Below are 27,967 nucleotides of genomic sequence, written 5' to 3' on the forward strand. Positions count from 1 at the left end.
GTGAAGCTGTTATACATATACATATCAAGATATCCACTGTTTTTTAGATTCTTTTCCCATATAGGCCATTACACAGTATAGAGAAGAGTTCCCTTATACAGTAGGTGCTTATTAGTTATCTATTATATCTATCCTTATTAGCTATCTATTTTATATATAGTAGTGTGTATATGCCAATCCCAATCTCCCAATTTATCCTCCCCCCCTCACCCCCTAGTAACCATAAGTTTGTTTTCTACATCTGTAACTATTTTGTAGATAAATTCATTTGTACCCTTTTTTTTTTGGAGCAGCTGTGTTTTAGGAAGATCACTCTGTTGAGGATGTAGGAAGATTGGAAGAGTAAGAGATGCGAGGCAGAAAACTAAATGAGGAAAACTACGTGAGGTGAACTAAGGTGGTGGCTGTCAGAATAGACCAGAAGGGGAAACTCATAGAGTTGAGATAGAGTGATTAATGAACTTGAACACTAACTCCTTTGTGGGTACAAAGAATAAGGAAAGGTATTAAAGACAGTTCTGAAGTTTTAAACCTGGAGATCAGTGAGAATAAGAAAATACTAAAAAACAAAGTTGGCAGAAGGAATTACTGATTTTATGGCAAGATGATTTAGGTTTCAGAATTTAGGGTTGATTTTATCAGTGAAATAGGTGAATAGGTCAGGCATGCAGTCACAGATGTGGGACTGGAGCTTGAGAGAGAAATGAGGGATAAAAACCACATCATGGTAAGAGAAATAATATATGTGGAGGCTGCTTTTTAAAGTTTAGAACGTAAAGATAAAAAGGAAATAAGAGTATAGATCGTGAGGACCAAAGCAAGATTTTTATGGAGAGGGTAGAAATAGTACATTTGTGTAGATAGAAAGGGAGAAGCTGGTGAATAGAAATAGACTAAGAATCCTGAGAGCTAATAATTAAGGGGACTTCATTGATGTGGAGAAAAAGGAACAGTGATCGTAAAATACCTGGATTTAAGGATGCTGCTTAGTTAGGTCCTGGTCAGTCAATATTTTATTGTAAAAGGACAGTCATTGAATTTTAGGACAATAATTACCTCGACAGAATTACTTGGTGTAGTGTGTCTTCAAGCTTCGGTAGAAACATAATTCTGTCATATTGGTGTAATAGCCACCATTTGAGTGAAACCAGGGCATTTGTAGACATCTTTCTGTGTTGAAATTTGAAAGATATCAACAATTTGAAATTCTTTTCTGATTTACTAGCCTTCTTTTGATCACAGATTCCTGCAAACTTTATTAACATCAGTGCCAAATCTACAAAATAATTGAGTCCATCACTGGAATTGTTACTAAAGTAGAGACCCAGTTCAGTATTCTCCCTGATTATTGTGCAGTTTCAGTGATATAGTAACAGAGATAGTACTTGTCATTATATTACTTCATCAGTTTGCTGAGTAATACTCCAGTGGCCTTGTAAATAAATAAAAAAACATTGACCAATCTCTTAACATGTTTCCTGCTTTCCCAGCGAACTCTTTATTGTACAGAAAATGAAATAAAGTCCATTTACTGCCACCCATGGTCATTCTCATTGATAGTTTTTATGCTCTTAGTGAGAATGGAGTGTCATGGGGAAGAGAACAGACTGTGGAGTCAACTAAACCTGAGATGAAATCCTGGCCTGTTATTCTGTAATTATAAGGCCTTAGGCTAGTCCCTCCCTCCCCCTCCCCCCTCCTCTTCCCCCTCCCTCCCTCCCTCCGTTTTTGGAGTTTTTTTTAAAGAGCATTTTAAGGTTCAAAGCAAAATTGAGGGGGAGAGTACAGAGATTTCCCATTAGCTCCTGCTTCCAGACATGCATATAGGCTAGTTTCTTAATACCAGTAATTCTCAGTTTCTTCATCTCTAAATTACAATTAGTAATACTTACTTCATAGATTTGAGGATTGAGTAAGGTCATGTTTTTACAATGTCTGATATTTGATAAGTACTCAGTAATGTGTATGTGCTTATAGACATAATTGGCTTTAAAACTTACTTGGAGCAATATAGTCACAGGTGTGCTTCATAAATGTTTTGATAATAATGCTTGATATGGCCCTCACATCTCTGTTGAATGGATGAATGATTATATACATATATGCAAGAATAATAGTTATATGGGACCCTGATTCTGAAAAGCTTTCACATCAGTCATGCGTAGAATTGTTTGTCTACATGTACTGTATACCACTTGGTTATCTTAAAATTTTAAACGTGGCAAGTGATTATAGAAATGAGTTGAGTTGATACACTTTAGTCCCAGGTTAGATAATCTTTAGGAACCGTGGTGATTTCTGTTCCAGATCTGCTGTTTTCTTTCACAACAGTGGGCACTTTCTACATTTGTCTTAGAAATAGTACAACTGATTCTAGCCCAGGCCCCCAAACCCCTGAGGCTCTAAAGTGGATTGATTTTTATAAGCAGGATCTGCTGGCAGCAGTGATCAAAAAAGCTGTTGCTTTTGTTGCTTTGAAACTCTGAAGATGAGTAGTGGGCCCTAGAAATTATTTGCAGGTGAGGACCACTTAGTCTGCTGTGGGCTCGCTAACCTGGCTGGCCGGTTTGTTAGAGTACTGGTCCAGTTCCTTGTCTATAATCTGAGAACTGATCTTCCTGATGAAATTTTGTGCTTTCAATGAGGTAAAACATCTAAATGGATTAGCCCCTTGCCTGCAATATAGTAAGCTCTCAGTAAATGTTACGGCATCGCAGCTGCTGCTGTTGCAATTTGGAATAATGAGGATTAAATTATGACTAAAGCAGTATATTGATTAACTCACCCAGCCCAGTGCCTGACACATAGTAGACCCTCAATAAAAATGTTCCCTTTACCCCCATGTGCAAATGCTCACTATACACCGTTCCCAGTTTTAGGAGTAGGTAGCAAATTGCTGACTTTCTGGCTACAATGAATCTTCCCTTAGGCCTACAGCTAGAAATATGAATAGCTAGGTTAATATCCTTCTGAATGTCAAGGAGGTTTTAGAATTAGGTCTTCATGGTTTTAAAATTGCTTTTTCTTAATAGCACGTCATAAATGTGTGTGTTAAGCTGTTTGTCTGCTTGTACAGATGCTGTTGACTGAGTACTTGGATATGAAAAATACTCGTGCAGCCTCTGAACCCTCAGCTCAACTAAGTTATGCCAGCACTGGGCGCGAGTGTGCAGCCTTTTTTGCCAAGAAGAAACCTCAAAGGCCCAAAAATTCTCTTTTCAAGTAAGTATCACCCTGCTGGTACGATAGGTGTCAAGATGTGTTAGATCCCAGTTGAACGGTTTTCTACTTTATTGACAGCCATTACTTCACCCATTTAAAGTTGATTTGAAATAATTGATAGGAAGTGACTATATATTCAACTTTGTGTACTTCCGTTTTCTTTAAGGGAGGTGACTATTTTGGAATATGGTTACTGGACTATCTAAAACTTTTAATAAAAAAAATTCTGGAATTTGTTTCTGGGGAGTCATATAAAATGAAGAGAAATGAAATTCTCCCCTTGTTTCTGGGGAATTTTATATGAAATGAAAGGAAATGAAATATTTCAGCCTTTGGAAAGCCCCAAGTGCCAAGAAACAACCTTTGTTAATAAAGTCACGCAAATCTCTCTAGCTAAGTAGTATTGGGTTTTACTTGATTTAGTAAAAGAACAATGTGGAAATTCTTTTTTTCAAATTACGATTAGCTACCCTCACCTGGCCACGTATCCTAAGCATATGTCACTTGGTAACAGGTAACAGTTAATATTATCAACATTAATAATAATAACGATAACAGCTACCATTGCTTGAGTGCTTACTATGTACCAGGCACTGTGGTAAATGAGTTTCTCAGAAGAATCTCAATCAAACATAATTTGATTCAGATTATACCAAATTTGGGCAGCAGGGTAGTGGTTAATGCTTACCTGAGTCCTTACTAAGTGCTAGCCAAGGCATAAAGCCACTTTCATGGATTGTCTCATGTATTTATTCATTCTAACAATCTAATGGGCGTGGGTTCTATTTTTCATCCTCTATTACATGGTAAAAAAAATTGAGGCGCATGCACAGAAACATGTAATTCAGAAAAGAAGACAGACAAGTAAATAGTTGGTGACAGTTCCATGTAGTAAAATGTATGAGATGAGCACATGGTATTAGTGGAGGTTAGGAAGGGACTCTCAATCAGAATCAGCTCTTAAGCTTCTCAGGAAACTTCACACTACCCTCCTGGGAGCAAAGCCAACTCTTCCGCTGAGTTAACAGTGCCTTGGGAATCAAAGGCTACCAAACACTACCTATGTGGTATTGGGTATTGTTTATTCTCATGGTCAATGACTTTCTCTCCTCAGCACTCATCAGAGGGGATTATTGGATCACATACATGGCACAGAAAAAGTTCATTGGAAACCCCAATCTATTTATCAGAATTACACGTGATCTAAATGCAATGTGGTATCCTGGAACAGAAAAAGGATATTAGTGGAAAATTTTGTGAAGTCCAAATAAAGTCTGTAGTTTTGTGTCATACCAATGTTAATTACTTAGATGCAACAAAATGTACCACGATTATGTAAGACATTAACATTAGGGAGAGATTTGGGTGAAAGGTATACAGGAACTCTCTGTACTATTTTGCATCTTTTCTATAAACTTAATGATTCCAAAATAAAATTTGTTTTTAAAAATTGTTTTAAAAAATCAAGGCACAAGAGGTTAAGGAAATTATGCAAATTCACACGGCTAGCAAGTGGTAGAAATAGGATTTAAGTCTTGCCAGACCTATGGTCTTCTAAGGAATTAATAGATATTTAAGAAGTTGTATCTGTAAATCTAAGCATGTAAAGTGACTACATAAGTATCATCCCAGTATTCTGAATTCCTTCTTTTTAAATATTTGAAAGTCCAGTATCTTCTGTTGATGCACTTTTGAGATTTGTTTTCTGTCAAGGATTCATAGAGTTCTTAATCATTAAGGAAAGTTTCAACAGTTCATTTATCTTGTGGTCTAGAGGAGAGGAGATTTACCGTGCCCACACTGGAATGAAATCCATTCTGTTTATTGAATTCGTTCTCTTTTTTTTTTTTTTTTTTTTAAACAGTTTTATTCAGAGGTTGGATGCAGTATCAGTTAAAAGGCTTTAGTCTGCAAGTAGCATGGAACCCCAAATGAATAGATTAACCTATAAGAAAGTTATTATCTCACACATAAGAATACATGTAGAGGATTCTTTAATTCACTGGTACAGTATCATCAAGGACTCAGCCCTTTCCATTTCTCTGCATTCAGTTCCACTCCAGTAAAAATGGTGGTGCCCAGGAAATAGTGTGCGATTCATTCTGCAAATCTCTCTTTTTTTTTTAATTAGTAGGCTTTACTTTTATCCATTTTAGGTTTAGAGAAAAATTAAGCTGACAGTACAGAGATTTCCCATATGTCCCTTTACACCATAGTTTCTCCTCTTTATTAACACCATAGTTTCTCCTCTTATTATTAGTGTGGCATATTAGTTACAATTGATGAACCCATATTGATACATCGTTATTAGTTAAAGTCCATTGTTTATGTTAGGGTTCACTCTTTGTATAGTTCTGTGGGTTTGGAGAAATGCACAATGTCATATATCCACCATTATAATATCTTACAGAATAGTTTCACTGCCCTAAACATCCGATTTTCCACTTATTCATTCCTCCTCCTTTTCCTTACCCCCTTGAAATGACTGATCTTTTTTACTATCTCTATAGTTTGCCCTTTCCAGAATGTCTTAAAGTTAGAATCATACAGTACGTAGCTTTTTCAGACTGGCTTCTTTCACTTAGCAGTATGCATTTAAGGTTCATCCATGTCTTTCTGTGGCTTTTTGTGGCATCCTTTGTATCGCTAAATCATACTACTTGTGTGGATGTACCACAGTTGTTTTTCCATTCAGCTATTGAAAGACATCTTGATTGCTTCCAGCTTCTGGCAGTTATGAATAAAGCAGCGATAAGCATTCATGCGCAGGTTTTTGTGTCAGTGTCAGTATTCGACTCATTTGGATAAATACCAGGAACGTGATTACTAGATCATATGGTAGGACTATGTTTAACTGTGTAAGACACTGCCATACTGTGTTCCAGAATGGCTATATCATTACAGATCCGTTTTTATTAATGATTAATTATCCATCTATTAATCTTTTTTGCCAGTCACAAAGCCCCTCTGCAAGTTTTTCTCAAGAAAACTAATAGGACCAGGGTCTGAGGCCCATTCCTAAAGCAGTCACTGGCAAGGGGAAGCAGACCATGGTGACAGTCTTAAAGCAATCAGAGTTCATCTCCAGTGATAGGTCTGCAGCTGGAGAGGGAGCCCCTTCTGAGCACCCTGCCGAGTGAGAGGGAGCAAGGGCGCAGACGCCCAGATAGAATCGGGCCTGTGCCAGCGAACAAGATAGATAGTGGGAGGAAAGGTGTTTGATGGAGGCAACTAAGACTGCCTCAGATACTGCCTAAGGCCTGCTGTTAGGCCTTTTCTTTCCCCTCTCCCCTCCCTTCCTCCCTCCGCCCCTTCCCGTCCTACCCACCCCTCTTCAAGCTCAACTGACCGTTCTCAGTCTGAGCCTATTGCAGAAAGCAGGTTTCGGGGTGTTTAGATTTCATGCTGTCAGCCCTCACCCCTAACTTGCAACCTCAGACCACGTAAACATTTTCAGACATGTAGCCAATCCTGAAATTGTGGTGTAGGAAAACATGTTACTGGAAATGAATAAGTGAACTTAAGTAATCGTTACACATTTGCTATTATTACATAGTAATAAAAACTCATCACCTGCACAGAATTAGGCCATTCTTAGAAATTTGCCCATTTCTAGTCTTCGTTCCACCATTAATGAGCCATGTGAGTCAGGGCAGTTCTCTTGTCTCAGTGGCCTCAGTGCCTTTGGCTGTAAAGTGAGGAGGTGAGACTGGCTAATCCCTCATGCCTCTTTTACTGTAAAATCATATCCATCTGTGACTTGTTGCAAACACAAAAAGGATTCCTGAGTAGTGAAAATGCATCAGGTCATAAAGGATTCAGATTTTGGCAAGCTGTCATCTGTTTCTGTCACATCTGTGAAGAACCTTATTACTCTCTTTAATTGTCCCTAGCCAAGGTTAATTAAGTGTGTTTAAGTTCTTTCTTATTGTATATGGTGTGCCTCTCTGTTCTTTGCTCAAGAGTTTATTTTTTCCCTTGCCGTTTCTGATCAATAGCTGTCAGCCTGCTTTTTGGAGGTCAGTGGCTTCTCGTCAGCACTTGACTGGCAGGTGACACTTTTGAAGTACTGCACACTTTGCCTTTCTTCTGGCTGTTTGTGCCCTCTTAGTTCTTGGCAGGGTGCAGAGAAAGGATCAAGTAACTCAGCTGTTTCCCTCAGACTGACATTCATCTTGGTATTCATCTTCCTTGTCAAAGAACCGATAAAGAAGGCATAATTAAGAAAAACGTTGGTGCTCCTTCCTTGTGGCCAGAAACCTATCCCGTTATCACTGTTGCTCTTTCACTGTGTTGCTGTTTACCCCTTAGTGGCTGTAATTCTTAGAAGGATTTCTCCTGTCAGCCTGTTATCCTGACTTTGAAAATCTCAGGTTTGAAATGGAATTTCTTAGCACATCAAAGGATTTACAGTTTGATGATACAGTCATAGTTTTACCTGTTTCTGTTGTTGTTGTTGTTGTTCTTCCTTACCTGCAAGTTACTTTTAAGACTGTGATTTGTTGTTGTTGTTTTTTCTATTTTGTAGTCATTGTGTTAGCTTTTAAAACCATGTTCTATATCACGAACCCATCCCCCATGTTTCTAACCTCTGAAGCAGTCCCTGGGGAGGTGTGAACAACATTTTGTAGCTTGGTATTTTTGAAAGTATTTTATGTGGTAAAATACAACAACAACCAAAAAAAAAAAACAGGTAAAATTATGACTGTATCAAACCGTAAATCCTTTGATGTGGTAAGAAATTACATTTCAAACCTGAGATTTTCTGTCAGGATAACAGGCTGACAGGAGAAATCCTTCTAAGAATTACAGGTGGCCGGTAAGAATCCTGGCAGCCGTTTAGAAAGTATATTGTTTTTGAGGACTTTTAAGGAGAGACCATAGATGCCTTGTTTCTCTGGTGTAGTTATTTAACATCATTTCTCACAGCCTTTTGTGCTAGTCCTCTCACTGGGGGAGTTAGAAAGGCCGGGGGTCAGCTCTGAGGAGCCCATATTTCTGTGGTGGCAGCTGGCAGACACTGATGTCTTTTAAGCTGCCTAGGAGCAAAATCAGAATGCCATTAGAGGGTACTGCTGTTGCTGTGTGTGTAGGGATCCTGGCAAGGGATCTGGAGGCAAAAGAATGTTTCAAGATCGAGTGTATCAGTTGAAATAGAGAAGGAGCAGAAGATCCAAATACTGTCATGGAGGAGCGTTTAGGCAGGAATATCATCCACAAATCAAGGTCTATGGCAGCCTGCCCTGGCCTGGAACAGCCAGAACGTCTTGGTCGTGGAACACTAGGGAGCGTCACACGGACTGGAGTAGAATACTGTCGGAATATACAGAGCTGGACACCACCTGTTTGGTTACTACCTAATCGTTTGTTTACGCTGCATTTCATTGCAGGTTCGAATCATCCTCCCATGCCATCAGTATGAGTGCCTATTTGCGAGAACAGAGAAGGGAGCTGTACAGTCGGAGTGGAGAGCTTCAAGGTGGGTAATCGACCTTCTCCGGAAAAATTAGTTTTCTGGAGGAAGATCTGAAGTGTTTATAGCATGTGAATTTGAGGTCTGCATTCACAGGATTCTTTCAAGATAGCAAAGATGGAAAGACTTGGTAATCTGTTTCTTCTATCATTTCCCAGCATCAGCTGCCAAGCAGCTAAAACTATTACTATGGCCACAGGATTTATAGACCTGCTACCATTCAAGTGGGAACTCAATGTAAAAAGAAATGAGGGCAGTTCCTTTTTGCTTAAAGATGGCAGACATGATTCCAGTCACCGTCTAGGGGAATGCCAGTCTTCTGTGGCTGCCACTGTTATTTTAATTATTGTTTTCAGTACCTTCTGGAATATGGCAGGAGTACTTGAGATTTGGAAAAATACAGATGCAGCCTCTGTCGTTGTTTAAAGGGAAGAAGGATGCCTTTAAACAGTACGTTCTGATCAACCTAACTTTGATACGCAGGATATTTGATGTTCATGTGTGGTTACTAGAAAGTTGGAATCTGAAGAAGAAAATAATTAAGAAAATAAATCATAAGTAAATTTATTTAAATAAAAAAAATCACACTAATAACATTTTTTCCTGTGACCAAAAGGATGCTAATCATGGTAAATGTGATCAATTAAGAAAGATTTGTGAAGGTCTGCTAAGTGCAAGGCGTCCAAGCACTGGAAGGGATGGAAGTTGTTGAGTACATGGAAATAAAAGATAAAAACCTTAAGATCCAGTTATGAAAGTAAGGAATGAATATCAATCACAATATAAGGCAGTCAGTGGTAACAACTAAGTGGATGGTGTGGATAAAATTGCTAAAGGAGTTGAGAGGGGAGAGATTCTTTAAATTATTTTAGAACTATGGGCTTTCTCCATGAGGGATGGAGAAGAACACTTTCACTGTCTTTGATGCATTGCAGGCACTTGGAATATTTTGTAGTGACCAGCCTACACAATTAAATATTTAGTTTTTAAGACTCATCATAATTCTACATCAGAATATCAGGAAGCAACTAGCCAGCCCTTCTAGAGTTAAAAGACTATTGCCTAGTCATTCCTACCTTCACCTTCATTATTAATCTATCAGTAAATACCTGTAAATTTTTCCAAAGACGCTGCTATGCTGTCTCATAGTTATATCACAGTAATAATTCCCCAGCTCAGACATACAGTTACCAGAATTAAAAGCCCAGAAATACATTTGAGGATATAAGGAGAAGGAAATTAGCTTACAAGCATTTTATTTAATATTAAAGTATTGCTGTATGTTCTAGAAAACATGAAGTGTGTGTCTTGGAGTCCTGAAGTGGAGGAGTACAGAGAGTAGTTAGGTTTGGAACAAATGAAGGAGTGAGCCACTGTCTGGTCAGTCAGACAAGGAGGGAGGGAGGAGGGTGACCTGGGCTTCTGCAGCATAGGGTGGATTGCAAGGCTTGGACGGAAATGATAGTTTTGGAACACACATTCTTGTAGGACTGATCATACTTGCACTGACACTTAGGGGGCGTAGAAAATTACCTAGGTTTGGAGAGCTCTTCCATATCTCCACCTTCCATCACAGTGTCCTACTTATAAATTCAGAATTGACCTAAGGAGTAGTTTAAGTTTACCTCCAAAATTTTTCTCTACCTGGCTTCTAGTATATGAAATTCCTTTAGTGAGGACACCCAGAGCCTTTCTTCTTCTTTTTTAGCTTGAATCCTGATCACTTCATTTTTATTAATTAAAAAATTTAATTTTTTAGAGCAGTTTTAGGTTCACGGAAGAACTGAGTGGAAAGTACAGAGAACAGCCCCGTCCCTACATACGTATACACAGCCTCCCCAACTTGCAGCAGACAGCCTGCACCGCAGTAAAGCTTTTCACTTGACACTTAGAGATGAAAAGGTAGACCACGTAACTAATGGGACAGCAATGCAACTTGTCATTCACTCGTCTTCAAGCATCATTACTGAACGAGGATAAATGACAGATACCAGATTCTCCTTTTTTAGTAGACAGCGAGCGCGGTGAGTGAGCACACGGTGTGTGCTTTGCTCTCGCTCTGCCCCATCCCCACACTCACCCGTGGTCCATGACCTCTTGAGAGACGGACAGTACAGCCAATCAGTGAAGAGTAGAGGGTTCTGGGCTCATACTGCCTACGTTTAAAATCTAGCTCCCCCTTTCCTAGCTTCAGAAGCTCTGTGCCTCCTTATCTCTAAATGGGTGTATCTCTAAACAGTGCCTGCCGCATGAGGTTGTTGTGAACGTTAGGTGAGTAAGCTATGAAAAGTGCTGAGAAAAGTACCTGACGTGTAGGAAATGTTATGCCTTCCTCCTTCTCTCCAAATGTTGTTATCACTAGTTTTGTCACTTCAGAGTTTTCGTATACATTCTGTTTGTCTCCTCGTTGGGCTAAACCCTGCTCAGCTTTCCAACTTCAGTTTGTCACTGTGATGAGCCCTCCCTACTAGTGTCTCCTCTCCCTAACGTACCCCCCTCCAAAAAAAAAAAAACAAAGCACACACTCTCTGTCTCTCTTTCCTTATCTCTCTCTCTGGGCTCGTGGCCCCTGCTGTGTGCTCACATCTTTACTGTTCCCTTTCTTATATCATTTTCCGCACTATATTGTGGACTTGCTCACTTGTTTGAGTCCGCCACAGAGCTATAAGCTCCATGAGGGACGTACTGTTTTATTCCCTGTGCTTAGTACGGTGCCTGGTATAGTAAATGTTCAGTAAATACTGATTGACTCACTGACAGAAGGAATGAGGACGGCAGAGGTCTAAAGTAGGATGGACAGCTTATTAGTGAGAGGTTAGGAAGGCGGCCCCAAAGGAGATGGGGCCACTGACAGCCATTATCAGCTTCATAGGTTTGCATTAGCTTTTAAGTTTAAGCCGAAGTAGAGCCTATACGTAGATACATTTTTGTTCTTTGCTGTTATACATGGCTTTATTAAATAGAAATGTTGCCCTTGAGCTGTCTGGTCTAGGACAACATTGCTGTATATAATTGAAAAACATTGAAAAATCCAACTAAGTTACAGAGGACTTTCATTCTGTGAGAATGGTTAATCAAAGAATCATCATTATCTAACTAGGAACTTTCCCATCCTTCAAAAAGTTAGTTGAAATATGGAACTTTCAAGCAACAGTCTATTGTACTTACCAGTGTTGAGCAAAATAGGAGCATTTATCTCTGGTTAGAGGGGAGAAAGTAGCTAGCAAACATATCATGTTCATAATAATCATTAAAATTAATTGAGCTGACACATCACGTGCTTCGTGAGAGGCTGTATCAGCTGACCAGTTTTTGTGCAAGTTTGATGGAGTTTCATTTAGGAACCAAAGTTTCTCTGATGAATGCTTTTAATATTGCAGCAGGAAAAAAGGAGCTGGTGGGGGAATCACAACTTTTTTCCATTAAAAACGGTCATTCTTTTTCAGTTACTCTATTAATCTGACTGGTCCGAGGACCACAGTGAGATCTGCATTTCACCTTATCCTGAAAAGGCATAGTTAAATAGTTCAGTCACATCATAAGAGACTGGCAGGAGATTTTCGTCTCTTCTCTTAGAGCCACGAAGCTGCAGGCTTCGCTTCCCAGTGGTTTGGTTCGTGAGGTCAGCTCATCCTTCTGTGGTAGGAGAGCGGTAAAGATAGACCATCAAAGTAACATTAAAAGGCTCACATCTGACAAAAGTTAAGCTCCTGCCAACATTTCTTATTCATCATTCAATTAAAAAATGTTCAAATTAACAACACACAAGGGGGAGAAAAGAATGAAAACATGAGATTTCTTTGGTATCATCAACCCATCTCAGTTGGCTCTAACTGTCAGGGTACAGGTGGTTCATTACGTCGTGTGCTGTGGGCAGCTGGGCTGAGGACGTCGGGGTGCTGTTCCCAATTGTGCAGGGCAACAGCTGGAAGTCAGACTTGGGCATGTGTCTGCGTTAATCATGGATGTCCTGTTGTTCTGAGCCCCTCCACGGCTTCACTGTACTGCTCACACAGTCATGTGGTAGCTCAGAAAGCTACTCATTTTAAAGAACATTTAGCTTGAATACAGTGTCTGAGTTTTTTTTTTTTTTTTTGAATTTTATTTTATTTATTTTTTTATACAGCAGGTTCTTATTAGTCATCCATTTTTATACACATCAGTGTATACATGTCAATCCCAATCTCCCAGTTCATCACACATACACCCCTCCCCAACCCCTCACTTTCCCCCCTTGGTGTCCATACGTTTGTTCTCTACATCTGTGTCTCAGTTTCTGCCTTGCAAACTGGTTCATCTGTACCATTTTTCTAGGTTCCACAGATATGCATTAATATACGATACTTGTTTTTCTCTTTCTGACTTACTTCACTCTGTATGACAGTCTCTAGATCCATCCACTTCTCAACAAATGACCCAATTTCGTTCCTTTTTATGGCTGAGTAATATTCCATTGTATTATGTACCACACCTTCTTTATCCATTCGTCTCTCGATGGGCGTTTAGGTTGCTTCCATGTCCTGGCTATTGTAAATAGTGCTGCAGTGAACATTGGGGTGCATGTGTCTTTTTGAATTATGGTTTTCTCTGGGTATATGCCCAGCAGTGGGATTGCTGGGTCATATGGTAATTCTGTTTTTAGTTTGTTAAGGAACCTCCATACTGTTCTCCATAGTGGCTGTATCAATTTATATTCCCACCAACAGTGCAAGAGGGTTCCCTTTTCTCCACACCCTCTCCAGCATTTGTTGTTTGTAGATTTTCTGATGATGCCCATTCTGACTGGTGTGAGGTGATACCTCATTGTAGTTTTGATTTGCATTTCTCTAATAATTAGTGATGTTGAGTAGCTTTTCATGTGCTGCTTGGCCATCTGTATGTTTTCTTCGGAGAAATGTCTGTTTAGGTCTTCTGCCCATTTTTGGATTGGGTTGTTTGTTTTTTTAATATTGAGCTGCATGAGCTGTTTATATATTTTGGAGATTAGTCCTTTGTCCATTGATTCGTTTGCAAATATTTTCTCCCATTCTGAGGGTTGTCTTTTCATCTTGTTTGTGGTTTCCTTTGCTGTAGTAAAGCTTTGAAGTTTCATTAGGTCCCATTTGTTTATTTTTGTTTTTATTTCCATTACTCTAGGAGGTGGATCAAAAAAGATCTTGCTGTGATTTAGGTCAAAGAGTTCTTCCTATGTTTTCCTCTAAGAGTTTTATAGTGTCCGATCTTACATTTAGGTCTCTAATCCATTTTGAGTTTATTTTTGTGTATGGTGTTAGGGAGTGTTCTAATTTCATTCTTTTACATGTAGCTGTCCAGTTTTCCCAGCACAGCTTATTGAAGAGACTGTCTTTTCTCCATTGTATATCTTTGCCTCCTTTGTCATAGATTCGTTGACCATAGGCGCGTGGGTTTATCTCTGGGCTTTCTATCCTGTTCCATTGATCTATATTTCTGTTTTTGTGCCAGTACCATATTGTCTTGATTACTGTAGCTTTATAGTATAGTCTGAAGTCAGGGAGTCTGATTCCTCCAGCTCCGTTTTTTTCCCTCAAGACTGCTTTGGCTATTTGGGGTCTTTTGTATCTCCATACAAATTTTAAGACTTTTTGTTCTAGTTCTGTAAAAAATGCCATTGGTACTTTGATAGGGATTACATTGAATCTGTAGACTGCTTTGGGTAGTGTATTCATTTTCGCAATATTGATTCTTCCAATCCAAGAACATGGTATATCTCTCCATCTGTTGGTATCATCTTTAATTTCTTTCGTCAGTGTCTTATAGTTTTCTGCATATAGGTCTTTTGTCTCCCTAGGTAGGTTTATACCTAGGTATTTTATTCTTTTTGTTGCAGTGGTAAATGGGAGTGTTTCCTTAATTTCTCTTTCAGATTTTTCATCATTGGTGTATAGGAATGCAAGAGATTTCTGTGCATTAACTTTGTATCCTGCAACTTTACCAAATTCATTGATTAGCTCTAGTAGTTTTCTGGTGGCATCTTTAGGATTCTCTATGTATAGTATCATGTCATCTGCAAACAGTGACAGTTTTACTTTTTCTTTTCCAGTTTGTATTCCTTTTATTTCTTTTTCATCTCTGATTGCCGTGGCTAGGATTTCCAAAACTATGTTGAATAATAGTGGTGAGAGTGGACATCCTTGTCTTGTTCCTGATCTTAGAGGAAATGGTTTCCGTTTTTCACCATTGAGAATGATGTTTGCTGTGGGTTTGTCATATATGGTGTTCATTATGTTGAGGTAGGTTCCCTCTATGCCCACTTTCTGGAGAGTTTTTATCATTAATGGGTGTTGAATTTTGTCAAAAGCTTTTTCTGCATCTATTGAGATGATCTTATGGTTTTTATTCTTCAATTTGTTAATATGGTGTATCACATTGATTGATTTGTGTATATTGAAGAATCCTTGCATCCCTGGGATAAATCCCACTTGATCGTGGTGTATGATCCTTTTAATGTGTTGTTGGATTCTGTTTGCTAGTGTTTTGTTGAGGATTTTTGTATCTATATTCATCAGTGGCATTGGTCTGTAATTTTCTTTTTTTGTAGTATCTTTGTCTGGTTTTGGTATCATGGTGATGGTGGCCTCATGGAATGAGTTTGGAGTGTTCCTTCCTCTGCAGTTTTTTGGAAGAGTTTGAGAAGGGTGGATGTTAGCTCTTCTCTAAATGTTTGATAGAATTTACCTGTGAAGCCATCTGGTTCTGGACTTCTGTTTGTTGGAAGATTTTTAATCACAGTTTCAATTTCATTACTTGTGATTGGTCTGTTAATATTTTGTATTTCTTCCTGGTTCAGTCTTGGAAGGTTCTACCTTTCTAAGAATTTGTCCATTTCTTCCAGGTTGTCTATTTTATTGGCATAAAGTTGCTTGTAGTAGTCTCTTAGGATGCTTTGTATTTCTGTGGTGTCTGTTGTAACTTCTCCTTTTTCATTTCTAATTTTATTGATTTGAGTCCTCTCCCCTTTTTCTTGATGAGTCTGGCTAATGGTTTATCAATTTTGTTTATCTTTTCAGAGAACCAGCTTTTAGTTTTATTGACCTTTGCTATTGTTTTCTTTGTTTCTATTTCATTTATTTCTGCTCTGACCTTTAAGATTTCTTTCCTTCTACTAACTTTGGGTTTTGTTTGTTCTTCTTTCTCTAGTTTCTTTAGGTGTAAGGTTAGATTGTTTATTTGAGATTTTTGTTGTTTCTTGAGGTAGGCTTGTACAGCTGTAAACTTCCGTCTTAGAACTGCTTTTGCTGCATCCCATAGGTTTTGGATCATCGTGTTTTCATTGTCATTTGTCTCTAGGTATTTTTATTTTCCACTTTGATTTCTTCAGTGATCTCTTGGTTATTTAATGTATTGTTTAGCCTCCATGTTTTTGTGTTTTTTACGTTGTTTTCCCTGTAATTGATTTCTAATCTCATAGCGTTGTGGTCAGAAAAGATTCTTGATATGATTTCAGTTTTCTTAAATTTACTGAGGCTTGATTTGTGACCCAAGATGTGATATTCCTGCTGTTTTTGGATGGAATGTCCTATCAATATCAATTAAATCTATCTGGTGTATTGTGTCATTTAAAGCTTGTGTTTCCTTATTAATTTTCTGTTTGGGTGATCTGTCCATTGGTGTAAGTGAGGTGTTAAAGTCCCCCACTATTATTGTGTTACTGTCGATTTCCTCTTTTATAGCTCTTAGCAGTTGCCTTATGTATTGAGGTGCTCCTATGTTGGGTGCACATATATTTATAATTGTTATATCTTCTTTTGGATTGATCCCTTGATCATTATGTAGTGTTCTTCCTTGTCTCATGCAACATTCTTTATTTTAAAGTCTATTTTATCTGATATGAGTATTGCTACTCCAGCTTTCTTTTGATTTCCATTTGCATGGAATATCTTTTTCCATCCCCTCACTTTCAGTCTGTATGTGTCACCAGGTCTGAAGTGGGTCTCTTGTAGACAACATATATATGGGTCTTGCTTTTGTATCTATTCAGCAAGCCTGTGTCTTTTGGTTGGAGCATTTAATCCATCCACGTTTAAGGTAATTATCGATATGTATGTTCCTGTGACCATTTTCTTAATTGTTTTGGGTTTGTTTTTGTAGGTCCTTTTCTTCTCTTGTGTTTCCCACTTAGAGAAGTTCCTTTAGCATTTGTTTTAGAGCTGATTTGGTGGTGCTGAATTCTCTTAGCTTTTGCTTGTTTGTAAAGCTTTTGATTTCTCCATCGAATCTGAATGAGATCCTTGCCGGGTAATCGTGGTTGTAGGTTCTTCCCTTTCATCACTTTAAATATGTCATGCCACTCCCTTCTGGCTTGTAGAGTTTCTGCTGAGAAATCAGCTGTTAACCTTATGGGAGTTCCCTTGTATGTTATTTGTCATTTTTCCGTTGTTGCTTTCGGTAATTTTTCTTTGTCTTTAATTTTTGCCAGTTTGATTACTATGTGTCTCGGCGTGTTTCTCCTTGGGTTTATCCTGACTGGGACTCTCTGCTCTTCCTGGACTTGGGTGGCTATTTCTTTTCCCTTGTTAGGGAAGTTTTCGACTATAATTTCTTCACATATTTTCTCTGGTCCTTTCTCTTTCTCTTCTCCTTCTGGGACCCCTATAATGCGAATGTTGTGTTTAATTTTGTCTCAGAGGTCTATTAGGCTGTCTTCATTTCTTTTCATTCTTTTTTCTTTATTCTGTTCTGCGGCAGTGAATTCCACCATTCTGTCTTCCAGGTCACTTATCCGTTCTTCTGCCTCAGTTATTCTGCTATTGATTCCTTCTAGTGTAGTTTTCATTTCAGTTATTGTATTGTTCATCTCTGTTTGTTCTGTAATTCTTGTAGGTCTTTGTTAAACATTTCTTGGCATCTTCTCGATCTTTGCCTCCATTGTTTTTCTGAGGTCCTGGATCATCTTCACTATCATTATTGTGAATTCTTTTTCTGGAAGGTTGCCTATCTCTACTTCATTTAGTTGTTTTTCTGGGGTTTTATCTTGTTCCTTCATCTGGTACATAGCCCTATGCCTTTTCATCTTGTCTATCTTTCTGTGAATGTGGTTTTTTTCCCACAGCCTGCGGACTGTAGTTTTTCTTGCTTCTACTGTCTGCACTCTGGTGGATGAGGTTATCTAAGAGGCTTGTGTAAGTTTCCTGATGGGAGAGACTGGTGGTGGGTAGAGCTGGCTGTTGCTCTTTTGGGCAGAGCTCAGTAGAACTTTAATCTGCTTGTCTGCTGATGGATGGGGTTTGGTTCCCTCCCTGTTGGTTGTTTGGCCTGAGGCGACCCAACACTGGAGCCCACCAGGGCTCTTTGTTGGGGCTGTTGGTGGGCTCTGGGAGGGGTCATGGCAAGGAGTACTTCCCAGAACTTCTGCTGCCAGTGTCCTTGTCCTCTCGGTGAGACAGAGCCACCCCCTCCCTCTGCAGGAGACCCTCCAACACTAGCAGGTAGGTCTGGTTCAGTCTCCTATGGGGGCACTTCTCCTTCCCCTGGGTCCCGATGCACACACTACTTTGTATGTGCCTTCCAAGAGTGGGGTCTCTGTTTCCCCCAGTCCTGTCAAAGTCCTGCAGTCATATCCTGCTAGCCTCAGAATCTGATTCTCTAGAAATTCCTCCTCCTGTTGCCGGACTCCCAGGTTGGGAAGCCTGACTTGGAGCTCAGAACCTTCACTCCAGTGGGTGGACTTCTGTGGTATGTGTTCTCCCGTTTGTGAGTCACCCACCCAGGCGTTACGGGATTTGATTTTATTGTGACTGTGCCCCTCCTACCATCTCATTGTGGCTTCTCCTTTGTCTTTGGGTGTGGGGTATCTTTTTTGGTGATTAGTTCCACTGTCTTCCTGTCAATGGTTGTTCAGCAGTTAGTTGTGATTCTGGTGGTCTCGCAAGAGGGAGTGGGAGTCTAGTGTGAGTTTTAATATGTGATTCTTCAGGAGAATAAGGTAACTGATGAACACATTGTCTCATGAGGGTTGAAAAAAAAAGTCAAAATACTTAACTGCTGCCCATGACCAAAACAAGGTCTTTGGTTAATCCCCTGTGCCTCGGTTTTCTCATTTGAAAAATAGAGCTGTTATCAGTTCTAACTCTTTTAGGGGGGGATATTGTGACTCTAAAATTAGATATCAAAACTCTGGAAAAATTAGAATAGCTATAATTGATTGAAATTAAAATGGTGCTTTAAAGTAAGTTTATCATTGTGGAATGAGGAGAGCTGCATCCCTCTCTTTATTTCTCATTTTCTCCTCCCATTCACTCTTACTGTTTCTCTAGGTCGGCTCACCTCAGGGTCACCGGTGACCTCCATCTTGGCAGATTCAGTGTTTGCTTTTGTGTGTTCATCTCAATTGCTCATTCAGCAACTGTTTTCCTTTTCCCTTTCTCATGTTCTTTCTGAGCCTTCTCAAGGGCTCCTTGCAGTGTCTCATGGTTTGGTCCTGAAAGCTTTCCTGTGTTCCCTCTGTACACTCTCCCCTGATGAGCTCATCCAAAACCAAGCTTTGCTTGGGGCCAAGTGCAGATGACTTGCAGATCTAGGTCTCCTGCCCAAATCTCATTATTGTTTCCTGATCTCTTCCAGCATCCTATCTCCCCTCCCCACATCTTATCATTCTTAACCTCAGCATGTTTTTTATTTTCCTCATAATACTTAAAAAAATATGTACATCTTGTCAACTTGTTAATTTTCTACACAGAATGCAAGCGTTACTCACTAATGCGTTCCAGTGCCTAGGACGATACTTGGCTTGAATTAGGCACTAGAAAATATATGATGAAGGAGGCCTCTTTCCTCCATATCTCCTTATTTGCATGTACAATCCTACTTATTTGAGAAATGCTAGTGGGAGCTTTAATAAACAGACTAAGAGTTCTGTACTTTGTTTTTGCTCATTTTTAAAGATGATCAAACTCACTAATAGGTAGAGTACGTTAATTGTCACCAATCCAAGTAGAAATGTATACTCAGTTTTGATTACAGTTTCTTCTCTGTCTTGGGGCTACTTAGTATTTCTGTTTGTACTCAATCATATTACCTTTAAGAGTGCCATTTTTATTCCCATTAGTTAAATGAGTGGCATTTCTATGGCCCTGACATTGAAATAGTCTGTAAAGCTCCAACCACTTGAAATAGTCTGTAAAGCTACAACCACTTGAGAATTGACTTCTCTAAGAGGATTTGCTTTACATAGTAAATATGGAAGTACTGACATCAGGGAAAACTGGGCTCTTATACTGACCTGACCTGAATTTTCTGAGTTTTTCTCTCTAATGGGTTGTTGGTAACTGGGGTTGTGAATACTTAATAGTATCGTATGTAATTAATCTGCTTGGAGGTGCCTTCCCTTAAGGTAAGGCAATATTTGAAATAGATTAAGCATGAGTTGATTATCCTTTTTACAGAAGGATTTACTATAGGAGGATTTAGTATAGGAGTCTCCTAAGTAGCAAGCTGTTCTATAATGGAGCATTTAAAGCAAGATTTCACTTATGCACACATTTTCAGGGACATTTTGGCTGAAGTGAGGTACAGCAATTTTAGACACATACCACCCTTTTGTTCCACCGCCTTATATATAAGAAGCACTTGTAAAGCTTTATATTCGTGAAATTTGATTAGAGAAGTCTTTGTAGTCTTTAAAATTTTGCTTAATGACTTTGTTAATAACTGAGTAAGAATATGCAAGCGACATGGGGAAAAAAGTACTTTTTTTGGGGGGTTAAAATTGCACATAATTATTTCAAAATAACCTTAATCTCTTACAGTTATCTCTTCTGTTTTAGGTTATAAAATAGTGTATGAAAATTGATTGCCCCTCCTTTTGTATATTTATATTCTTGCTTTTTAAAAAGGCAGATCGTAACTTATATGTAAGATATGTCTTAATATAAAATTATAATAAAATTTTTATAAGTGCTAATTTCTTTATCTTTTCCTAAGAAGTAGTAAGTAATAAATATACTTTCCTCAGGTCATGAACAGACAAATGCGTTATTTCAAATCATGTAGGAAATAAAAGTGTTCCTATGCCACAGTTGTTATTGAGGGTACCAGCCCTTAGTCTTAATCTATGCCAGATAGATGTTTATTTTATTTAAAAATGTTCTTTTGTGGATTTAGTTTATATAAAATGGATTTATTTTCTGAATAAGTCTAGTTCATAAAACACCCTTTCTACCCAGTGGACAAACCACTGTTAGCTGAACCATGTGGAAGGTCATGAGAAAATGGATCATGAGAGTGCAGAGTGGCCATCACAAAGCCTTATTTAGTAAAGTCTAAGAGCCTCACTCTTGAGAAATGACCCTTGGTCATTGTGCAGAACTAGTTGATGCTATATCATGTTATTTTTAAAAAACTTTGTTCTACCCATTTATTCATTCATCCATACAGAGATAGGGGAGAAGAGGGAATGCTGCTAAATGAGATATATATTTGAGTTTTAAAAGTGATACGTATGCATGTCTATCTATATTATACTTCAATTGAAAGTGTTTTTTTAAACCAAAGTATGAAAAAAACCCAGAAACTTCTAACATGATGTAACAGAGAATTTTGGATGTTAGCTTCTCTTATATTTTTCATCATTTGTTTCACATTAATTTTTTAATAATGTGAAGATGATAGCTTTTGCTATTATTCCTTATTTTCTTAGACTTTGTCTAGGACCATAAGAAGTTACATTTTGGCAATCCTAGTAGTTTATATGATGCAACTAATAATTCTGACCTGAGCTCTTTTAGAAGATAGAGAAGACCACAAACATTTATAGTATATAGTGAGGAAAGTAATTATTAGAAACTAGTGAGAATGCTACATAACAAATTTATCATTGTCCCAGTAAGACACGATTCATAAGGTAATTTTACATTTTCAAAATGAAGGTTGGTTCCTTCAGGAAGGCTAATAGTTAGAGATTACCTTATCTAAAGTGATCTGTTAACAAAATTCAGAAGAAATTGATGTAAACATGCACATAGTATGATGTCTAGAAAATGAAAAAGTAGATTTTAATGGTAGACTGTGCTTTAGAACTCATAATCTAGTGCTTTTAAACTCATTTTTCAGTCATAGAACCTGTCTTCTGTTCAAGTCTTATTTCATAGTTCAAATGGTTTGACTAAGTGGGGTTGAGGGCTCCGAGCCCCACCTGCTTAGACGCCCCCCCACCCCATCTGCTCCTTTCCCCTTCCTCTGTGTGGCACCAGGGCACCATTACAAAACTACAGACTCCCAGAAGCAGACTCCTACTCAAAGGAAAACTTGATATTGGGAGAGAGATAACATTACAGATTTGTAGGGATAGGACAGACTAATCAATAATGGGTGTTAAGACAGTTGATTATCCATAAAGAAAAAAAGACATTAGATTTGAACCTCATATCATTTAGGAAAATAAATTTTTGATGGGTTAGAACTCAGATGTGAAAGGCAAAACCTATGGACAAGTATGCAGCATTGTTTGAATAACAGAAAACTGGAAACAACTCAAATGCCATAGACAGGAAAAAGGACTTATAAATCAGTATAGCCATGATTCCACGTGATGGAATACTTTATAACAGCAAAAATGAAAGAGCTCTGCTATACATTAGCTTGGTTGAGTCTCCAAAGCAATCACATAGGAATATATATAGTCTAGTTCCATCTACATGAAGATCAGAAGCAGTCAGAACTGAATAGTATCTTCTTGAGGCGTACTTCCTTATATGATGAAAATGTGAGAAAGGTAAGATGGGGGCATAAATATAAAACTCAGGAAAGGGATCTTCTCCGGAGAGGATGGAGGAGGATATGATCAAAGAGAGGGGCACATGGGGCTTGAAGGGGATAATGGTGGTGTTGTGTTTCTTAAGCTAAGTGATGGAAGTGGTATTGCTTGTTTTATTATTTTTAAAACCATACAAATGTCATAGATACTCATATATATAATACATTTCATAAAAAGTAGAAATATAGTAATTTTTAAAAGGACCTCTAAGTGTCCAGAGACAAAACCATATATGTAGTGTAATGCCCCTGTTTAGAAGTCTAAACCAAATTTGGAGTTTTCTGTGACCGCTGGATTGGTTCTTGGGCCTGCAGCATTCCACTGACACTCCGTGTCCCTGCCGAAGCTGTGAATGATTCCTGAACTAGTCCTGTACCTTAAGGAGTTCATGAGAAGATAACCTCAGGGTCAGGAGGGCTCCCTCCCCACTGACCCACACCTTCCTCTCCCTCATCCTCCATCTGGGTGTCAGAACCTAGCATTAAGCGAGGTCAACAGCTATTCTACTTTTCTTTCCTGTATTTTCTAGGAATTCTGGTTGTTTATTGAATCGGTACAGATTTATCACATGTATTCATACTGGACACTTCACTTGGCCTTTAGGATACAGTAATGAACAGAACCAAGTTTTGATGTTTGCCTTTGAAAGTCAGAAGAATAGAAAGGGACCATGAGTGTGTCACAGAGGGACTGGCACTTGTCTCCCAGCATTTGTTCTATATTAACAGAGCCCCTGATTTTTAGCCAGACACATGGCCACCCCAAAATATACACATATGTAAACTTTCCTTGCAGCCAGCCGTGGACACACAATTCTAACCAGTAGAATGTGAGTGAAAGTGATATGCATAACTTCAGGTCTTACGTTTAAAGGGAAGGCTCTCCTTCTCTCCCAGCCCGGCACCTGTGTGCTGTGTGAAGATGTTCATACACACAGTGTGAATGAACCATGGTGGGGAGTCATCTTAGACCGCGCAGGTGAGGCCGAACTGTAGGGATGGTAGAGCAATGGGATACAGGGAGCTTGGGTTTCTGGGACCGTGGAGTGTCACACTCTGATGACCAGAGCCACCATCCCATCCCATCCCAGACTTTCTCTGTGAGACAGGAAGAAACTGTCTTGTTTAAGTCACTAGTAGTTTGATTCTCTTATTACTTGCAGCCCTACTTATGTTCTAATTAATTCAGCATACAAGTAAGTGGTCACAGCCCTGTGATATGTGCTATGATGGAGTTGTATATATATGTAACTGAGATGTGTGTACAAGTTCTGGGAAAGGCAGGGAGGCTTTCATAAGTATTTAAGGTTTGAGCTGCTTATAAGGGATGAAAGGAAGCTTTCCAGATAAAGAGAGAAGGGGTGGGCATTTCAGGCAGTGGGCATGGAGGGATAAATGCATGCAGGTGTGAGAGTATAGGCTTTTCTTGTTTCATAACATGAATTGGATGTAACTTTTTCTGTCAGTTAAGGAAATCAGTTCATGTATACTGACCTCTACTGATTATAATTTGTTACTTTTGGGAACCAGAGATGACAGAAAGGACACCAAAGCTGTTGTGAATGGCTTTGGCCATTGTGCATCATAACAGTCAAGAGATGAAGAATTGATAGGAACCAATGGTGTACTGGCGATGATAGGAATATAAAAGATGATTATACTAGAGCAAAAGCTACATAATAATCACACACTGGATTTTCTGAGCAGTGTTCAAGCAGTATAGCCTTGCCACTTTATTATTAAAAATCCTATAGGAAAAATAACTGTTTTAAATGCAACTATGGTAGCAGTATCAAAATCAGACCATTCATGGTAGCTTCGACTTGGGATATTGGCAGCGTCTGGATCGCGAAGGACCAGCCCAACCTAATTCCAAAGTCCCTTGTTCAGCGTAGGCTGCAAATGGCAGCTTGCTTCTGTATGGAGATGGCAGAGTTCTGTGTGCTCACATTGGATTTCCAGCTTGTAATTGTGGTGTGGATGAAAATATGCATCAAGTTACTTTTGGCTTCACCACAGTTTTAAACTTGAAAATCCCGTATTACAGTAATGTATGGTAGTCTGTATGAATGCTACATGAATTCTGTAATAGTCATAATATAGGATGTTCATTCCTAGAATTGTGATGACATCTAATGAACTGCAGCCAGTTCATTTGCATATTCATGCCCACTTAGCTCAAATAAGTCCCTGTTTGTTTGCACATTAATGCCTGATTTCAGCACCAGTTAACTCGTTTACATATCCCTGTTTAGTTGGTTAGTGAGGTTCATATGTGGAATATTGGTGAGGCTGTTTGTGCTTTGAGTAGCTAGGGGACCTTTGTGGTTTAGCGGGAGGAGTACCTGTTACTCATCTTGCTTTTACTAGGCAAGTCACTTTACCTTTCTGAGCCCCAGATTACTCAGCTGGTGTAGCGAAAGTAGCGATACTTACCCTGCCTCTTTCTTAAGGTTCTTGTAATTGATGTATTGGAGTTGACAACGTACAATCCACATTTCTAGGCCAACCATATTCTAGGCACTGCTCCTGGAACATTTACATATGGGAGAGTTCTAGGTGCCACGGAAGGCAAGACATGCAAACAGAGACAGTTTTAATAAATGTTAGAAGTACCTTGGGGAGCATGGAGGAGAAAACACAACATTCCCGAGGGAGTCATAGAAGCTGTTACAAAGGAGGAATCATTATATTGAAATTGGAAAGATGAGTTAACCATACTGACCAGGGTGAGGGCACTCACTGCAAGTAGGGAGAGGATGTAAAACACACAGCTGTGTGAGAGCTTCAGGGAACTAACTGTGGGTATTGCCTTGTGGGAATATTGGACCCAATCAAGGGAGACGGGTGGGCAGATCTCAAGGGACCTGTTATAACAGCAAGAAGGCATGGTTTCTGTCCTGTGAATGTTAAGGAATCCTCTAAGGATTTAAAGCAGGAGAGTCACATAATCAAATCTGTATTTTAGTAAAAGTATTCTGGAGCCTTGCGGAGGAGAATCAATGCAGTGAGGTTGGAGACAAGAAAGCAAATTGTATTGTTGTTTCAGGTGAAAGCTTATAGAAGAGTATGCCAGCTTTTTAGGAGGGTAATAGCAGTGAGGATGGAGAGGTGGGAATAGATCCAAAAGCTAATTTCGAGGTAGAGTCAGTTGGACACGATGACTCATTCTGTGTGGAGATTGAGCAAGAGATAGGCTTGGTTCCCAGTTTTCCAATCTGGTGACTTGGGTAGATCATGATGTTATTTGTTTTAAGATAGGAAATACAAGAAGAGAAGTAGTTTTTATGGAGTGTTAGCGGCGAAGATAGCTTTTTAAAATATATATTTTCATGTTTCTCTTCTAGTTTTGTTTAGATCTATATAATCTAACATTAGCTAAACTAACTAATTGAATTAATCTGTTATCAACTCCCTCATGATTAAGGCATTCCGCAATGTTCGATTACGCATTACCATTCCCCTTCCGAAGTGCAGAGTATTGGAGTTAGAGTTTTTTCCCCTCCCTCCTCCTCTTTCTATTTTTAAATTGCAAATACTGCTTTCTCCTTTCTAGGATTTGACTATCTGTTAACTTTAGTGCCCTAATAAGTCTCTGAAGAATATGAATTCTTTAATTTTTATTTCTAGGTGTCTCCTGTATTTTTATTATTATTAAAATCAAGCTACCATCCATCTTTCATAATAACTTGCTTTTTGATTTTGTACAAGTCACTTTACCAGTTTTCTCAATTGTAAAGAGAAGCTCAGTGTTCTCTCTGACTCTCATTCTGTCCAAAGCTCTAGATTCTTGAGTCTCAGCCAATCAGTCACTCTCTGTTCTGGGTCTGAGGACTACTTAGTAGTTCAGAGTGTGGTCTCTGCAGCCAGATTTCCTATCTGGGTGACTGGGCAAATTAACCCCTTTGTGTGTCAGTTTCATTTTCTATAAACTGTGAATATAATATACCTATCTCTTAGGGCCATAGTGAGGATGAAATGAGTTAATATGTGTAAAGTGTTTAGAATGTACTAAGTACTGAATAAATGTTAATTTCTTTGTGACTGCCCCCCCCAGACACCCCCAGCACTTAGCATCATTCTTCACACATAGGAGACACACAGTAAATTCTTTTAAAATTAATGAATAAGCATGCTAATGGACAAATAAATTTAAGTAGAATCTCCTGTAATGGTCCTTAGAAACTCTTTTGCTTCTTTTCTGTTTTCTTTGACAAAAGTCCTTTTAGTTAGAGGGTTGAGAAACCATGTTTACTTCAGTGATCCTCCCAATCTTATGTTAAGTGGCATCCACTGCAGTAGTCTGAGTGGAATTTACATATATCTCTAACCACAAGGGCAGCACTTAGTGACTCTGTAGTGATCTGCTCTTCCCAGTTATATCCTCCCCAGAGATAAATATTCATGGCAATAATGAAAGTAGCCATTTCTCTTCAAAGTTATTTTGATCTTGTCACACTAACTCTGAACTTTACTACACAAATAATTTAGAATGATTAGTATATGGCAAAAAAAAAGGAGGAGGCTAAAGTGGAATGGACATGACTTCTATTTATGAATTAACTACATCTGAGCATTTGGCAGTGTTTTATATACCTTGTTGTTTTGTCTTCCTCTTTCCTCCAGTTTTAAATCATTTCCTTGCTACTTGCGAAAATGAAAAATAAAAGAAGGTATACTCTAACTTTTAAACTAAAAAATCCTAGAGGTAGCAGAGAGCTCAAATTAGTACCATAAAGGGAAATAAATTGAAATGATCTATTGAAAACAACATAAATTCTTAAAAACAACAAACGATGTATGACTGAAATGAAGTAAGAAAACAAAAACAATTACAGCTAATCTGCAAGGGGAACTTTCGACTTAGCCTGGAAGGTGAGCAATGAACTGTGTGTGGACATTATTCTCCACAGCGTGGCTACGGAAAGAGGACTGTTCAAAGCGAGGCTGTGGACAGGACAAACCATTCACTCGTTTATGATTATCTACCCTTTGTAGATTCTGTGATTCTTTCTGGAATCTGTTGGAATCAATAATTCTAACTCCTCTTAAATATTTCATGAGTCATTTAAAAAAAATTTTCAAGAGAAGATCTTTTGCTACAGAAATTCTTTTAGCATCTAATTTGAGCTGTTGACTACGATCATTTCAAAACTATGTACTCCGATTAACTTAGTAGATGTAGTTTCCTCAGAATAGATACAGAATTTGGTCTTATTTCCTAAGGAATTGAAATCCTTTGTTATCCCCAAATCAGTCAGTATGGTTCTTTTTTTTAACCTTCACTTCTAGGACAATTTTAGGCAAATATAATGCCCCAAGGGGAATAATTAGCTCAATTTTAGATGCTGTTTGCTTAGTCTTTAGCCATAATTGTTTTATTTTACACTTTGAAATTTGTCGCTGCCTTAAATGTTTTTAGAAGTAATGATATAAATTATACAAATAGAAAGTTTCTCTAACATATGAGCCTAGGAACTGAATCCTTTCTGTTCTTCCTTT

General features: G+C 38.6%; 1 protein-coding gene across 3 annotated transcripts in view; it reads left to right on the forward strand.

Moving 5' to 3' along the window:
• EXOC4 (exocyst complex component 4) overlaps positions 1-27,967 on the forward strand; it is an 816,004-nt gene that overhangs the window by 234,958 nt on the left and 553,079 nt on the right. For all 3 annotated transcript variants that reach the window (XM_082399150.1, XM_082399151.1, XM_082399149.1), the window contains exons 8-9: positions 3,077-3,222; positions 8,613-8,701. In XM_082399150.1, the coding sequence (XP_082255276.1) occupies positions 3,077-3,222; positions 8,613-8,701 (235 nt within the window). The remainder of the gene's footprint in view (positions 1-3,076; positions 3,223-8,612; positions 8,702-27,967) is intronic.

This window comes from Balaenoptera borealis (genome assembly GCF_965194805.1).
Source record: "Balaenoptera borealis genome assembly, chromosome: 7".
Lineage (NCBI taxonomy): Eukaryota > Metazoa > Chordata > Mammalia > Artiodactyla > Balaenopteridae > Balaenoptera > Balaenoptera borealis.